The 18,098-nt window shown below is 30.1% G+C and overlaps 1 protein-coding gene across 1 annotated transcript in view; it reads right to left on the reverse strand.

Annotated features, from left to right (window-relative positions):
• Positions 1-2,596: 2,596 nt before the first annotated feature.
• LOC135957493 (frequenin-2) overlaps positions 2,597-18,098 on the reverse strand; it is a 46,828-nt gene continuing 31,326 nt past the window's right edge. Inside the window, exons 4-7 of the mRNA XM_065508242.1 lie at positions 14,235-14,324; positions 8,807-8,885; positions 7,512-7,600; positions 2,597-7,405 (exon numbers count right to left, since the gene is read on the reverse strand). Coding sequence (XP_065364314.1) covers positions 7,238-7,405; positions 7,512-7,600; positions 8,807-8,885; positions 14,235-14,324 — 426 coding nt within the window. The 3' untranslated portion in view covers positions 2,597-7,237. The remainder of the gene's footprint in view (positions 7,406-7,511; positions 7,601-8,806; positions 8,886-14,234; positions 14,325-18,098) is intronic.

The raw sequence follows: 18,098 nt of genomic DNA on the forward strand, positions 1-18,098 counted from the left end.
AACGTTGAATGCATCCCGAAATTGTCACTGTTTGATGTATATTTTGTTCTCTTTGAGAACGACGTTGGACTGGCTATAACAGTCATTGGATAGAGCTATAGTCATTGGCTATACCAACTTATTTTGTCCTGAATTGGACGATATTGATACCAACGACATGTGGTGCTACGTACATCTCATGCCACATTGAACATTCTGGTCGTCTCACTTGGAGCTGATGAGAACTTCTCACCGATATCGTGTGATTTAACCGCGTTAAACTGTTTCATAAGTTGCTGGTCTATACGAATAAGCCACAAACCACAGCGGCAATCAAATCATACATAACCCATGCCATCGGTCAAATTCAGACAGATTTAAGCGCCAAGTCATGGCAAATTGGACATTTCGGATAAGCGCCAAGTCATGGCAAATTGGACATTTCGGATAAGCCCCACGCAGCAAAGCGGACATTTGCTCGATGTTATATTCCATACATAGCCTTTCTAATTAAAAAAAAAATTTCGATGATATGTCGCACATACTTTATTATATTTAAATTTTAAGATAGGAAGGGCTTAATAAAGGACCCTTTATTTTCCAAAATCTACATGAGAAACTCTGCATAATTTTTTATATCACTGTGTTATTGTTTGATTTAAAGTATTTTTGAGAAAGACATGACTTATTTTGTACATTCTAATGTCTATGATCATTCTTGAATATCATGATGTTTCCATTAGTTGATCATAATTAACATATCATAACTATTCTTCAAAAGAGAGAATCTGCGATAAATTATACCCGGTGATAAAATGTTTGCTAAGCTAATAGAGGCTTTACATATTGAGTAAAATTGCTATTATTTAGTTGAATGAAGTAAAAATACATAGTCTCAATTTCTTTACCTACTACATCTCTGGGCTGCAATTTGTTACAAAATAACATAATAAAACAAAAATAATAATAATAATATAAACTTATAAAAGTTTCTAAATAATCCAACCATTCACTATAAGCCAATCGCCTTCAGCTATAAAGCACTTTAAACTTTAGCAAAATTTGTTCGAGAAAAAAAACAAGCAAAACTAAAACTGAAAATAAAAGAATACTAGAAACAAGTTAGAAGGGAAATAAAAGGAAAGAAAAACAAGCCAGCCGACAGCGCGCACAACAAAATACTCATAATATTATTATTGAAATCTTAAAAATTCAGTATTTTCTGTATTGTTTTATTGTATTATTTAATAAATATTCTGTAAAAATAAGTACGAGTACATACTTAGAAAATAACAAAATCAAATTTATAGTTGTTCATTATAAATATTTATAAGTTTCTTTTTTTTTACTAAATATTATTACGTACATACATTTACATATATAAAATAGTAAAATGGAGAAAAAGTTTTTCAATACAATGATTATACACAAACAAAAAATAATAATTATAAAATAATATAAATTAAATTATTAATAAATTTAAGATATTTTACAATAAAACTTTAATTAATAATAAATAAACACAAAGAAAAGTGAAGTTTTTAAAACAAATTAAACTAAAATAGTTTAGTTTAGTTACAGCAAACAAAGTTTCAGTTGTGGTTACTAGGTTAATGTAAAGACAACTAAAACTTTGTTTGTTAAGTGATTTTCTTTGTTTTTATTAGTTTTTACTTAAAAATAATTTTAAAACAAAACAGTTAAATATAAATTGAAATATTTCAAAAACTTTTTTCTATTTTAGAAAAATTATTAATTTTTTTTTTAAAATATTTTTCTTTTCAAATATGTCTGATCGACCAGAGAAAAAAGTTTTTGAAATATTTCATTTTTAAAAAGGAGTATAGAAAGCTGTATCCACACATAAAATTACAGAAATTATTTTAGAATGGTGATTAAATAATTAAGATTTATGTAATTTTAATTAATAAAAAATATATTTATAGTGTTTATTTAAAAAATATTTTTAAAGGGTGTTTTTAAGAGAAAAAGTTTAGTTTAGTTAAGTTTTGTGTGTGTGTTTATGGTAGTTGGTGTATTTTTTTACAATTTACTGAAAAGTATGTAGAAAGTGAAGAGAAAAGAGAGTATAAAAGCTGTAGAGAGAAAAAAAATCGTTAAAACTTTATATTGCCTTAAATGCAAAACAAAGTTTTTTTGGTTTTAAATATTTTTTATATTGTTTTATATTTAGTTTATTTATAAAATTTAGGGAGTATTTATATTCATTTGATTTAAATACATTTAAAGTTAAAGGTGTTGTTTTAAGGATTTTAGTTATGTTTTAATTTGATAATATTGAATAAAATAAAAAAAAGCTTGAAGTATTTAAAAAAAATAAAAAATTAATGAAACATGCATAAAATATTATTTGAATTTGCAATATGAATAATTAGTTAAAAAAATCATGCCCAAATTTGTTTAGAAAATAAAAGCGTTTCTGTTTTTTAATTTTCTTGGAAAAAAATAATTTACCTTTTTGGTTATTTTCATGCGTTTGGCGAAGAATTTGTTTATATTTTTTTTCAATTTTTAATATCATTAGTGCTGTTTTAAATTTGGAAAATGTGTGTGATTAAAATGATTAAAGTTAGAACCAATTGTTTAAAATTAGTTTTTTTTACTTTTTTTTGGCTTATAAATTTGTTAATAAATATTTTTGATTTTGTTTTTATTCATTCCGTTTTTTTAGTAAATTTTTTTTGTTTGTTTTTTTGTTCTTTCAATTATTAAATGAGCCTTAACAACAACACTTAAAACTACATATTTGTAAATATTAATAATTTGTTTCATATTTTAATTTTATTGATTTATGATTTTTTTATATTTGTTATTAAAAAAGCGTTTTATTTGGTTTTTAATTGGTGTTAGTATTATTTTTTTTTTACTTAAATTGTTGGTTTTCTGTTTTTTTTTAATAATTTATCCTTAACAATTGTTGATAGTTTATAATTGGGTTGCAGTTTTGTTTATACATGTACTTCCGAGAATGATTGTTAGAATAGATGTGATAAATTTTAAAACATGGGCCAAATTACGCCATTCGCGATCAAGTGAAATTGATAGTAATTTTCTTATTTGAGATTACGAGCGCAAGCACATTTTAATGTCTTTTTGAAAACGAAAGCTTATTCGATCACGATTACAATGATTTGTCTGCAGAGATCCATGTTTAATAACTATGATAGAAAATTGTTTCAAAAATGTATGTGACTCTATCAAGAAACCTGAATCACGAATTTTAACCAAAATATTGTTTGTTTTGGGAATTTTCGTTTTCATTTATGTGCTTGAAAATAATAATGTTGATCGTGTTGATGTTTAACCCAAAAATTCAAAAGTATAATTACTTTTTGACACGTCAACGAAACATCAGGAAAGTATGAAGTAATTGAGAGGATATACAGAAGAAGCAGCTAAAATAAAAAGGAAATTTATTTTGGCAACAATTCTATATATGTGAATAAATTAAAGATCTAAACTAGATCAATGATATGGTTTTTATAGGGACGGATCGTTTCACAAACGATTCAGAGCCTCAAATGAAGGCTGATGCATTTATAGATTTGATTTATAGATCACTCGCGACTGGTGGCACATTGTCAGCTTGCTTTTATTCCGTATTGTTTGACAATTCATCACGCAAAGACTCACAGCGTAACAACGTCTACAAATTAGTTAGCTGCAACATGAAAATTAGCGTGCGCAGCTTCTTGGCCTTTCATATGGAACAACTTTGAGAATTTTAAGCCAGAATTTAGACCTAAAACTAAAACCCAGAGTTTCCACTTTTCTGTCCCTCAAAAGAGATCAGCTTCCTTGTAAGTGGATTCGGATGATTCAATAGTTTTACCACGTACTTAATAATGGAATACTTGATCACCTCGCATATTTTTACAACATTTAAATCCCCATAGAGCTCCCGTCATTATTCTCAATAATCTGGATAGTTTTTTCTGTTGAAGAAGCTTTTCCCGATGGCTGGCTGCCTTACGATCATATTGGTTTTATAACCTTTATATAGAAGAGAACCTTTTAGTTCAAGTCTAGTACTGATCGAGGATCAAGGATCCAGTGCATTTGGGTAGACTTTAGTTTTATATGTGTCGCTTTGGATTCAGTATTGTGGGTACATACTAGATGGCTGTGTAGATCGGTACTTTGCACGGTTTTCTTGAGGTATCCTAACTCATTGATGTGAGCTTGGAGTGGTTCAGAATGGCATAGAAGAATATTTGTAAGAGCAGTCCTGGAATATTTCCCAGTGTAATGTGAAAATATCACATCTTTTGATCTTATTTGGAAAGATCTGTTTTTATATAACTTTAAAGTAACAGTCTGAGGTAATATCATATTCTGTATATTAATCCCTCGTATCAGACTTTATCAAATGCTTGAGAGATATCTGCAAATAAAGTAGATCAATATTGTTTGCTCTCGAAAGCTTTCCGGATAAGAGTTGTTATGCAATGCACCTGTTAAATAGTACTTTGTCTCCTTCTGAAACCAAACTGATGCTCAGGAACAATGTTTGAGTATCATGATATGGTATCAGGCTTTCACAAGACTAACGTCTTTTACAGGTTTAGGTATCATAACTATCTCTGAAACTTTCCATGAGGAAGAGAAGCATCCAATGCGTAATAAGGAACTGAAAATAAATCTTAGTGCTGAGTTAGCCAGATTACTTATCGCTGTTGAAGTAATTCTATCTATGCCAGGACATTTTCCTGATTTGTGACCATTGATTGCTATCTTCCTTATATAGAATTTTATTGGACGGTGCTCCATCTCATTAACAATCGTCGGAGCAACACTAGAGTGTGTACTGATCATCCTATTTGAATGAATAGAGTATGTTGTTGGTAGATTTATTAATGAATAACCGATGTTTTATACCCTACACCACCATAGTGGGGAGGGTATAATGCGTTTGTGCAGATGTTTGTAACGCCCAAAAATATTAGTCTAACACCCACCTTAAAGTATACCGATCGACTTAGAATCACTTTCTGAGTCACTTTCTAATAACTTTCTAAACGATGAATCACTTTTTAAACGATGTCCGTCCGTCTGGCTGGTCGGCTGGATGTCCATGTAAACCTGGTGCGCAGAGTACAGGTCGAAATTTTGAAGATATTTCGATCAAATTTGGTACATATTATTTTTTCGCTCCAAGAACCAAGCCTATTGAAACTGGCTAAAATCGGTCCATTATTTCACATAGACCCCATAGAAATATCATTTTGTATTAGGACTTTATCGGTCAAAGTTTTCTTTTGTTACGATCGTCCTTAATTAGTCGTAGTTGGTATACACACAAAATTCAATATAGTTAACTTTCATATAGACATAAATCACACGACCTAATTTCATGATGATCGGTCTATAATTGGTCATAGGCCCACTTCCGAAAATCACTCAAAAATATAAATTAATGAAAGTTTAAAAGAAAAAAGTTTTTGCTCTTTTACTTAGTGTAGGGTATCTAAAATCAGAAAATCGACATTTTAGACCTTTTTTAGTTATTCGATTTTTGAACAATTATTCGAACAGCCGACTTATTGAACCCTAGTAAGTGCATTACCTAAGTGGTCAGCGAATGTCTCGACTTTTTCAGTTCCATTCTTCACCCATTCACCGTTTTGAATATGTATAGGGGATTCGTATGCAATAGAGCATTGCATTTTGTTCACAGCCTCTCATGGTTAGGTTGTAGGGTAAAGTTTTCCAGATAGTTTCTGAGATGAGGAAGCGTACTGATAATGAAAATGTGACTGTACTATATTTATAGAGGTTGCCTGATATTGTATTCCGGCATTGGAAAATGTTAACGGAGTAGTTAGAATCTAGTTGGCTGAAATTTAGGCCTGTGATGCTGGAGACATTTGGATTCAACAATTTCGAACAGTGGCATACACACATCTTGATATAATTTTGGTAAGCAGCTAATTTTGAGTTCCGAAACTGTCAACTGGCAATATGATATCACAACTCTGGGTTTATTTCTTTGGAGTTATGTGAAGTCAGAAATCTTCGTCGATAAGTCAGCTACAATTCAAGATTTGGAAGCCAACATTACTCGCGTTAGTCGGGAAATATCGTGATCTTTAAAAATAATTGTCAAAGATTGATTGTTTTTTCTGGTTATAATAAAGTACCTGTTTAAGTGTTTTAAGTATCTTAAATTAGGGGAAAAAACTCTACATTAATAATCCTTTTCTTCATTAGTGTATTCTCGTCTAAAGTCTCTTGGGAACACTTTAAGAATTCTTAAATGATTCCCTGAAAAAGGTTTAGCACTTATCAATTCTACTCTATTTCTATCATTCTCAGAAATACTTAAAGTTATTTAGTTAAGCTTTTTTTGCAGATTGTTTTAATTAATTTTTGTTGTTGTTGGTTTCCTAAATAGATCTATCAAATAAATTAAATTGAGTTTGTTTTTATTCTTTTTGGAAGTATTTTAATTTTCTTTTTCCCCTCTCTCTATCTCTCTTGTCAGTAACCGTTTTCCTCATTTTTTTTTGGAGTAAATGTCTGTGTTAAAGGTAGATTAAGTAAATAGGAAGTAGTTTTAATAGGTTTTTTTTTGCTGTCCTGGTATTTTATTCCCTTGAGGAGAAGATGTAAGTAGAATAAGAAAAAAAAACGCACCTTTATATTCGACCTTAATTTGGTTTTTTCAGCTGTGTTGTATATAGAAAAGTTAGTTTTTTTTTGTTTAATTTTTATGTAAAGTTTTCTTTTAATTTTGTATCTAAATATGTATGAATCTGGGTGGGTGGTTAGATTTTCATTTTAGTAGTTTTATATTGTGAGTGTGAGTTTTTCCTATTTTTTTTTCTCTTTTTGCATTTGTATGTACAGAATAACAAAATTTTTGTTTTTTATTTGTTAAGTATTTGCTTTGTTTTATGTTATATTTATCAAGCTTTTACTACTGCTTTTAGTTTTTGTTATTTTTTTTTATTTTACTTTTGTCTAGAGGTTATTTTTATATAAAACACGGCAAATGTATCTCTTCTCTACGAAATTGTTTTCAGTTTATAAACGAATGTCTGTCGGTGTATCTGTGAGAGTTAAATTTTTGTATATGTTTAAATTTCATGTATGTATGTGTTTTTTTCTAATTATGTTTTTGGCTTTTTATTGTTATGCTGTTTGTGGTTTAATCAGTTATTTGTTGTTGTTTTTATTTAGTTTTTGTTTAATATGAAGTTTAATTAACCTGTGAATTAAACTATGACTCTTTTGGTTAATCACCACCTAAACTTAACGCCTGTACTATACGTGGATCAGCTTTACTACCCTCACGAAATTCTTCTAATGTCAAACGATCATCATGATTTTTGTCCATTTGATCGAATATTTTATCCACTCGTTTCTGTGGCGTATTCTCGTCATCTGTTTGTGGTTGTTGACCCTTAGAAAAAGAAATTATTAAAAAAAAAAATAGAGAAATTTAAAGATAAAAATTCAATATTTAAGAGAACTAAAGTTATGTGCCATAAAAAACATAATTTACATACCACCATTTGATAAATAGCATCTACTATATTATACATTTCTTCTCTCGTTATATAACCATCATTATCCACATCATACAGACGAAATGCCCCTAAAATTTATATTTAAATATTTAATATTAAATAAAGAAAAAACCCTAACAATTAAATATACAGCCTAACCATAAAAGAAATTTTAAAACCATTTTTTGTTAAAGTCGACATTATTTTCAAAAAGAACTTTTCAGCCTAACTACAAAAGCCTTAAAGTCGATTTTAAGTTCATAAAGTTGACTATTATTTTGTGGTTAGGCTGCAATATTTTAAATTATATTTTAGATTTGTTTTATCCCAATATTTTGTTGGAATTTGACTTGAATATAAATGTAATTGAGGAGCCGTAGAACAAAAGGTACCTTTTCGAATTTTTCTACAAATTGATTTTTTGGTATTTTTATAATAATGAAATTAGAGTATCGAAAAAACCGGTTTTGATTTTTATCTTTTAAAAAAACCGGTTAAACGGTTTAGAATTTTGTCTTAAAAAAAAAACCGGTTAACCGGGTTATATTAAATTTTTATTCAATATGAAAAAAGTCTATTTAGATTGATCTTTAATTGTGGACGCTTATAAGAAATATGTATGTTAGGATTTGTGTACTAAATCGTCGGAAATTTAACATTTTTGATTCATAAGGCTCTATCTTTATGCAATTATTTTATATATTTTACGAAATATTGTCAAATGATATAATTTTTTTATAAAATAAAACAATATTTTTGAAAATGGTATCATAGTTTTTCAAAAATATGTTTAAATGAGCTTAAGAAAATATATTTCATTAAAACCGGTTAACCGTCTTACAACAACCGGTTTCTCAAAAAATCGAAAAGATAAAGAAACCCGAAACCGGTCGAGTTTACAAAGATAAAAAAACTGCCTGACCGGTTTTCGGTTTTGGATACTCTAGTTGAAATCTTCTAGAAAAAATCAATAGCCAAAATTTTAAAATTTTCAAAAAGTACCTTTTTTCTGCGGCTCTTCAATTATAGTTTAAACTTGAAAAATATTTGAAAATTTAAATATTTTTAAAACAAAAAACATATGGCTTGAATTTATGTTTCATTTTACTGGAGAATTCAATTGCTTGACTATAACTTAAGGCTTGAATTACACTTGCTTTCAACTTGAATTCCAAAAAAATGATAATTGGGATGGCACGAAATTTAAAATATTAGTCAACTTTATGGACTTAAAGGCTTTTTTGGTTAGGCTGATAGTTTTTTTTGCACTTAAATCTTTCCAAAATTATACATACATTGTAGTTTTTCATCCAAATTTCCTCTTGATGTAATCGATAATGCGCGTATGAACTCCTCAAATTCTATCGCTCCATCCTAAAAAAATCATCCATTAAACACACATGGAGAGTAAAGAGAGAGAACAAAAAAAAAATATATAACAAGAAATAATTTGAAATTTTCAATTACAATTACAGAGGAATGAATGCTTCAGTGAATAGTCAAAATATATTGTTGTGGGTGGGGTATGGAAACTTTATGAAATTGTATATTGAATTGAAATGTTGAACAATAGCTGTAATTGATTGCTACGAGTATTGACTGATAGTTGATGGTTGAATGATATGAGTGATTTATTTATACATACATATACATTTGATAATGGTGGATGGATGATGATGATGGGATGATGGAGATGCAAGTGTTTTACAATTGTTGTCACAGTTTTGCCGGAAGTTGTGACAAGTTGTTTAATGAGCGGTACTGTGTTACATTTGGAATAATATGTTGAAATTGTAATCTTATTTGTCATGGCATGTTCAATGGTGCTGGCAGGATTGTAGGTATTAAATTTTAGATGGTGTGTGTTGTGTAACAGCAGACATTTCAATACTTTTAGTTATAAATAAGTTTGATTTAGTCTCATTTGTTTAGGATTAATTTTCCATATTGGTGTTAAATCTGATTATCATAGAATGTCCTTATTTTGGTGACGAATTTTCAATTACCTCTGGTGCAAACATTCCAGTATATATAGAATTGTTTTCCTGTCTTCATACAAAAATCCAAATAGCAACTTCATGTATAGAGAGTCCCAAATTATTGAATTGTAATTCAACATTTAAGAGAACCAAAGTGTCTTATACTAAATTCATAGGTTAGTGTTAAGTATGAAATACAACATTGTGCATATAGCAAACGGCTTTGCTGTCAAATACCCACTCGAAATTTTGCAGGACCATGATCAGAAGTCCAAACTGCTTTCTAAACAGTGACACGTTATGGATGCTTTTGGTTATCGCCCTTCAAACTATTTTATTTGTATTGCACAAATGGCTGCAAATTCAAATTCTGAGACACAAGTGGTTGTACAAGAAGGTCCAAAATCATTCACCCGATGTTGTTTTTGTTTTTTCCATAACTTATTGAAGATGGCATCTGTTCGCATACACTCGTGACATCAAAAAAGACCACAGAAGAAGTATTTAGTATTCATATCGGGCAATATTGGCGGCCAATCCAAATGACATTGGAAATGGACCCTGCTGAAAATTGGTCAAATCTTTCACTGCCCAAAGCGCGCATGGGAGGAGAGGAATAATTTATCGGAACTCATTCTGGTATGTAATAATGTTCCTTGTCACATTCGCCTACAGCAAATTTTCGACAACTATCCAGTAGCACAGTTACGACTGAGTGTCTATTCGGCAATTGGTTAGTAGAATTTATGAAGACTGCAATACGAATTATTATAATTAACACTTCCTCAATTCCATTTAAATTTTTCATAACTGTATTGGAATTTGTTCAATATCATTTTGATTTTTCTCAATTTCATATTGAAAGTTTAAATTTCATTTGAAATTTTCTCAAGTTGAACTTCTTAATCTCAATTTAATTTGCCAAATTCCCAACGTAAAGTAGAAATTCGAAATTTCATTTTGAATTTTCTCAATATCATGTATATTATTCTCATTTAAAAAATTGACACTTATGTTCCGCGGACCTGGAATTGTCATGTCCAGAACTTTAAAATGTCCACAGTAACACATTACGCTGCAGCGCAATGTCACTTAGACCATTCGAAAATGTAGAATTTTCTACATACAAAGCGTCATATGCGGGAAGTTTTGCTTTACTTTATTAATTTGAAAAAAGTGCCGCTGAAGCACACCGATTGCTCAACAAAGCTTATTGTGAATGTGTTCCATCTGTTTGAATGTGCGAGAGATGTTTTGTGCGGTTCAGAAGTGGTGTTTTTGAAACGGAAGGCAAAAATCGCCCAGGCCAGACAAAAATGTTTGAAGACCAAGAAAGCAGCAATTGAAAAAACGTTTGCTAGCAGCAGGATTCATTCAAAAGATGGGAAATTGGGTACCATACGAATTGAAACTGAGAGACCTTGAAGGACGATTCTGCACGTCCGGAATGATGCTTGAACGCTATAAAAGAAAATCATTTTTGCATCGAATCATTGCTTGCGATGATAAATGGATCAATAATGATAAACCAAAGTATTGTAGATCGTATGTAAAGCCCGGCCAACCATCGATACCAAAGCAAAATATCTCTGGCGCTAAGGTTATTCTCTGTATTAGGTGGGAGAAAAAGGGTCGCTTCAATTATGAACTGCTGAGATCTGACCTGACCAGACCATCACGGGGAACCTGTACCGAATGCAACTGATTCATTTGAAGCGAGTATTATTATGCGGCCAGACACGAAACCGTCCTACTACTGTTTGTTTTCATCAATGCAGAACGCTCTCTCTGGGATACGCTTCGCTTTAAAACAGAGTATCCGATATTGGCTTGAGTCGTTCTTGGTCTCAAAAGATGAGCTTGGAATACATATGTGACCGGAAAGATGGGAAAATGTCATAGCTAACAATGGCCAATACTAAAAATTTTAAAAAATCCCGCATTTTTAAGTCATGCACCCAATTGTTCTTTTGTGAATATTTAAACTTAAACTGAAGGGAACTTGTATTAAGTGCAATTCAATATTGAAAATGAGTCATACGATTTTTATTCCCTTAATAAGAAACTCCAGGTATTAAAGAAGGTCTCAGCTATACTAAGCCTCTACTATATTTAGTGCTCCCTATATCTTTAATTGAGCTCAGTATCATGGAGGGTAAATAATCTGTTCGTAGTCTTGGCTTGGATGATTCTGGCCGCATGACTTATAATATAAGTAATGTGATTCATTCACAGAATATAGCTCAAGGGTTATTTGTATTGTTTGACAATTCATCATGAGGAGAATATTGAATATGTAGCGGAGAGTGTGGCTGAAGACCAACATTATTCGCGTAATTCTGGATATACATTAATTAATAGCAATGCTGGAAAGAGTAATAGAAAATTAGACCTATCAAATGCAGCGTACAAAATTTGAATGCAATTATCTTGAAAAAGTTAAAAGATTGTTCTTTCGATTCATAATAAAGATTCCGACACCCAATTCTATATTATGATTTTCATTTAAAACAGATGAATAAGAGGGTAAATTGTCATGAATAAATACGATTTATTTCTTATAGAAACGATGCAGCATATTGGTTAAACCGCTTTGTAATATATTTTGTTGATATCTTTAGGATTTCAGTAATTCTTCTTAAGTTCTTTCATCGTTCAAAAGCATCTACTTCTCTTTTTAAATTTTCATAATTATTTGCATTATCATCAATTGATAACACAGTGCAACAGTGCAGAAAACACACGGTCATGGCGGTATAGGTTCGACTCTACGACTAAAGGGTAAAACCCTATAGTAAGTTTGGCGATTTTGGTGACAAAAAAAAAAAAAAATTTGTTTGTAAGATTGAACTGTCCCAGTATTCTATGGCCGAAAATGGCTTCTTGAGCCTTGAAGATTCCACTTTAGCGCCATCCTTGTTATTTATTCTGATAGTATGGGCCTCCATTTTCTACATTTTATTGGTGAGAGAGACTCATAGTCTCTCTTTGGTTAGGTTCCAGAGATCCCCGTTGCTGATGTTCTTAGGCCAGAATATTCTGAGGCACTTGTTGATAAATACCTATTGTTAATGGTGTTCGATATTAACAGCTTGTTTCGTCTGGGTATACAGGTTGTAGTCTTCCTAATGCCGCTCTCTATTGAGCCTGTTATTTACATCTGTTTCAGCGCCGTCATTCGTTAACACTGAACTACCTAAGTAGATAGCAGAAGCTTTCTACATATTCAACTGGTTGGCCTTTGGTAGTATTGGTTTTCTTTATATTTATCTCAAGTCCAACATATCCTACTAATCTTCTACTTTTGCTTGCATGTTGGAGATCTTGTGCGAGAATAGACAAATATCATCCGCATAATCCAAATCCTCGAGTTGGTGTGAGAGACTCCATATGGTTCCTCTTTTCTCTGAACAGACTTCGCACATGATGTCATCTATGACCGAAGCAGGACTGATACTCCAGAGTTTGTGTGAAATGGTTGACTTATATTCCCTTTGTGAAGAACTGAGAGTTCTTTATCCTCGTACACGCAGAGAAAAAATATAGTTGGGCATGGTTACTGTAACCATTTCAATATTGTTACAAGTTTTTTAACTATATTATAGTCGCAGTAACCATTTACATGATTGTGGTAACCATAATATTGTTAACTTACGATTCACATGATTGTCTCAACCATATATATGGTTACAGTAAACATATATATGTTTGTGACAACCATTTATATGATGAAGGACTTATCATATTATGGTGCTCTCGGCTTAAGGCTTATCATAATCTGAGAACAACATATTATGATAAAATTATTCATCATAAATATGGTTGCCAAAAACATATATTTGTTTACTGTAACCATATATATGGTTGATACAATCATGTGAATCGTAAATTAACCATATTATGGTTACCACAATCATGTAAATGGTTACGGTGACTATAATATAGTTATAAAACTTGTAACACTATATAAATGGTTACAGTAACCATGCCCAATTATATTTTTTCTCTGCGTGTATATAGCTCTGATGATTCGATGTATTTTTTGGGATACTCATTTTCTTCTCAATGCTAGGCTGTCCGTTTGATGGTATCGATGGCTTTCTTGAAATCTACGCCATTCTAGGGATTGATCTATTACAATGCGTAGGGTGTTTGCAGGTTTCCAGCTCGGAAAAATATCACTAGAAATGCATGATTGAATGCCATTGTTTAGCTTAATTTTGAATATATTATCTCATCACCAATAATTTCAAAAACTTTTTCACTTAATTATTTCGTTAAAAGTGGTTTTAATTTTAACGAAATATTTCCATCAAGATTGCATAACAAGGTATGATTGTTTCCTTGGCAACTGTGACAATTGGTTGAAATGTTTCCACTTTTCTACTCCATACAAATATATAAGCTGCTCTGCATCTCACATACCTTCACCAACAAATGATGTGTATTGCCAGCTTTTATTATTGGCAGATGATTGATTTTCCACCAGTTGTATTAAAATGATGCTGAATTGATTTCGTATTTCTTTTTTTTTATTTTCGATAAATTTTTGTGCTTTTTGTTATGGTTGTTAAATGGATATTAAATGATTTTCTGATTGATTATATACAGTATGTTTATATGTATATCACGTACAAATAAGGGTAATTTCTGTTTTTTAAGATTTATTTATAGGTATGCACAAAACATAAAACAAAAATTTGGCAAATATTTATATATATATTTTTTTTTGTTATTAACTCACATTATTTTCATCAAACACTCGAAATACTAATGAGGCAAATTTACTAGGATCTCCTTGTGGAAAGAACTGTTTGTAGATTTTTATAAAACCCTAAAATAAAAAATGCAAAGAGAAGTGAATAAATAAAACACAAACAAAATAAACAAGATGTTCTTCATTTAAACACGCAAATACTTCAACAAAAAAATAAATAAAAAAATTGTATATGTTAATAATAAAACAAGCCAAACAACAGACACATTTAAAGCTTAATCCAAAATAAGTTTTTATAACAAATTCCTGGCATAACAAAACGCAAAATTATAAAACACAACAGAAAGCAATAGGCAAACATTTCACAAAAAATAAGAATTTTTCATTTCCAACAGCAGTTTTTTTGCAAAAATAGCAAATACTTAACTAAGTACGTTTGCATACTGGTACGTATACGTAATATAAATATTAAAATCATCTTAACAATGATGATGATGAACATGCTAAAATATGATTGAGTTAGTGCTAAAAAAAAATGGAATAGAAATGAAGCAAAATACTAAAATGTTGAGGATTTCAGTAACAACAATGCAATAGAGTGTAGGATAAAATAAAAATAAATAGTAAAATGAAAAAAGAAACATTTCAACGAAAATTGTTAGTTTTTCATTTTGTTCTTGACTTCAGTCAGTGCTTATAAATATGTATTTGAGTTACGAATGATAAATGAGCTTTAGAGTGTTAAATTTTAAGCAAATTATATTAAAATAAGTAAGAGAATGTTATAAAAAATGTGCAAAATATAAGAAAAAAAAAAGATGTTGGCAAAGCTGAAAAGTTTTATTTCATGTTGAACAAGATGAGCCGAAAACTAAGACTAAAATGTGCTTATGTTAGTAAGAATATAATATTTTCTTTCTGTTTTCTTCTAGATATAATGCTATTATTTTAAAACGTTTGTATATTTTTTTATAATAAACAGTGGTTTAAATATTTTCAGTTATGAATAAAACTTAAAATATTTTATTTAGAAGTAATTTTATGTACACTAGCATTAAATCCACTATTTCTTTGTCTAAATTTGTGATCTAGTTTCTTTATTATAAATTATTTAAAAAGTACCATTAGATTAAAGAAAAAGTCCACATAGAGTGCCTGTTGTATTGGAATTTGCTCGGTACCATATCTCTGCTTTTTTTATGTTTCTAGGTTTGATTACACAGGTCACCAGCAAAAATGGACTTCACTAACCACTATATGGATTTAATGCATCATGGTTACCTAGGCTATGTAAATATGAACTTTCCTGAGTTTACTTCTATAATATCGGGCTAACCCTTTTTGAGTTATCATAAATTATGTGGAGAAACATCTAACAAAATTCACAATTTTAGAAAAACAAATTTGTAAATAAAATTAGAAAATTTTACCATTTTTGTACTACTATACAATACATCAAAATTGTGTAGTGGTTTAAAAAGCCTTCAAAATTTTTTCGATTTTGTTGCCCTGTGTTATAGAAAATTCAAAAAGTATCATAAGTTCTTCCTTTTTGGTACCAAAATACCATGATATCCCTTAGATAATATCACCTAACTTTTATGTCGATATAAAAAAAATAATATAAAATATTAAAAAAGTAGCATTAAGTACTTACTGAATACCCAACCACTTTGAAATTTTAAAATACAGCATTTTGACGAAATTGTTTATGACAGATATACATATATCTTAAAGGAATTAAATTTGTACTCAAGAACAAAACTACGTTTTAAAAAAGTACCAAACTATTTACCCGTATTTGGTCCAATCTACACATTCACACCCGAGTTTCAAATAACAAGCTGTTATTTAATTTTAATGCAATTTTTTAAATTTTATCAAAATTGGATAAATAATTTCAAATAAAAAGTATTTATTTATCAATTTTTTCCCCTTATTGGTACTTTTTTGTGCCCATTGAAATTATTAAAATTGTATTCAAATAAAAGGAAGTATTGTAGTGGATTTACACAATAAAATATTCATTATCATTCAATTTATAGAAACATAATTTTTGAAAAACAATAAATACTATTTCTTTCGGCTTCTGTTTTTTTATAAATAAAGAATACGATTTAAAACTTATTTCACACATTTTCTCAACAAAAAGGTTAGAATTTCGACTCATGTCTTTTTTTAATGGAGTAAGATGCATTTTAATTTGTTTGTACTTTTATTAGTTTTTAAGATATAAGGTTATCAAATTTACCAGTTTTTACATTTGAATATCAAAAGTGGAACCAACAGTTTAAATTTTCAGTCAGTAGCGTTGCCCTTTTATATATGAGGGATTTCATGTCAAGTGAACCAACTTTTGAAATGTCTTTCAATCGGGATGAAAAAAGGGCACATTTTAAAAAAAAAGTCAAAAAAGTTTTTGATTTTGAAAAAAAATTAAAATTTTTTTTTTTCGAAAGATTGAAGAAATAGCTATCTAAACTATTTGGGGCACATTTTGCTAAGAACAATAGGTAAAAAGTCACATGGTTGAGAAAAAAACACCTGTATGGCTAAAATGTCAAATTTTGACCCCCTCTAACTAAGAGAGTTCTTGACCGATCTTGTTGAAAATTTCATCTCGATCGGTAGACATCGATTTAAAAAGTTTGGTTCCCCCAATCCCTTCAGAATCCAGCCTAAAAAGTTTGAAGACTAGGAACTGGAGGCACTACTCCTTGAAGATTGTTGTAAATCTTGAAAAATCCTTGGGAGCAGCAATTTCAAAATGTTTGCCAGCAGCAGGATTCATTCAAAAACAGGAAAATTTGGTATCGAACGAATTAAAGCCGAGATATGTTTAAAGACGATTTACATGTCCGAAATTACATTTGAACGGTATAAAAGAAAATAGTTCTTGCACCGGATCATTACTTGAGATGAAAAAATTGATCTATTAAGTACAATAACCCGAAGCATAAGATATTGTGCGTGAAGCTCGGCCAACCAGCAGGATCGACACCAAAGCCAAAGGTAATTTGGGGAGGGAAAACTGGTGCTATCTATTATGTTCTGCAGAAATCTAGCCAGCATATGGTAAATTTACCGAACGCAACGGATTCGTTTCAAGCGATCATTTGCCGAAAAACGCCCAGAATATACGAACAGACATGAAACCGTAATATTCCATCATGACAATGCTCGGCCACATGTTGCAATACCTGTTAAAAACTATTTAGAAGGAAGTGGTTGGGAAGTTTTGCATCACGAATCTTATAGTCCAGACCTTGCCCCTTTGTTTCGATCGATGAGGGAAGCTCTCTTTCGGATACGCTTCGCTTAGGAACAGAGTATCCGATATTGGCTTAATTCGAAATTGGCTTGAGCAGTTCTTTTGGCTCGAAATCCATATGTTGCCAGAAAGATGGGAAAAGTTCATAGCTAAATTTGAAAAAATCCTGCATATTTATTTTAATTTTTATCAATTTACTATATAGAGATACATAGAATTTCCATATCAAAAATGTCTTTCCAATATGATGAATAACCAACTTCTATTATATATAATACAAATTTAGACTAAGTATTTTCGGTCAATAAAGGGTTATATTTTCAAATTACACCTAAGATTTGTCTGTGGTTTTTTGAACTAAAAAACTAGAAGAAAATAAAATTTTCTAAACAAAATTGGAAATAATGTTGACTCAAAATTATCAAAATACTGCATATTTCGCAGAGCTGTAAATGAATTATTAATTTTTTAATTAATTTACGAATTATTCAAGCACTGAATTATCATATTTTTAATTAATTCTTTTCACACAAAAAAAAAATAATTGAATGAACTTTGAGTCAATTCAAATGTATTTGGTAAAAATGAACTGTAATTCGTTTCCAACTTAAATGAATTTA

The sequence above is a fragment of the Calliphora vicina genome, chromosome 4, assembly GCF_958450345.1.
Source record: "Calliphora vicina chromosome 4, idCalVici1.1, whole genome shotgun sequence".
Classification (NCBI taxonomy): Eukaryota; Metazoa; Arthropoda; class Insecta; order Diptera; family Calliphoridae; genus Calliphora; species Calliphora vicina.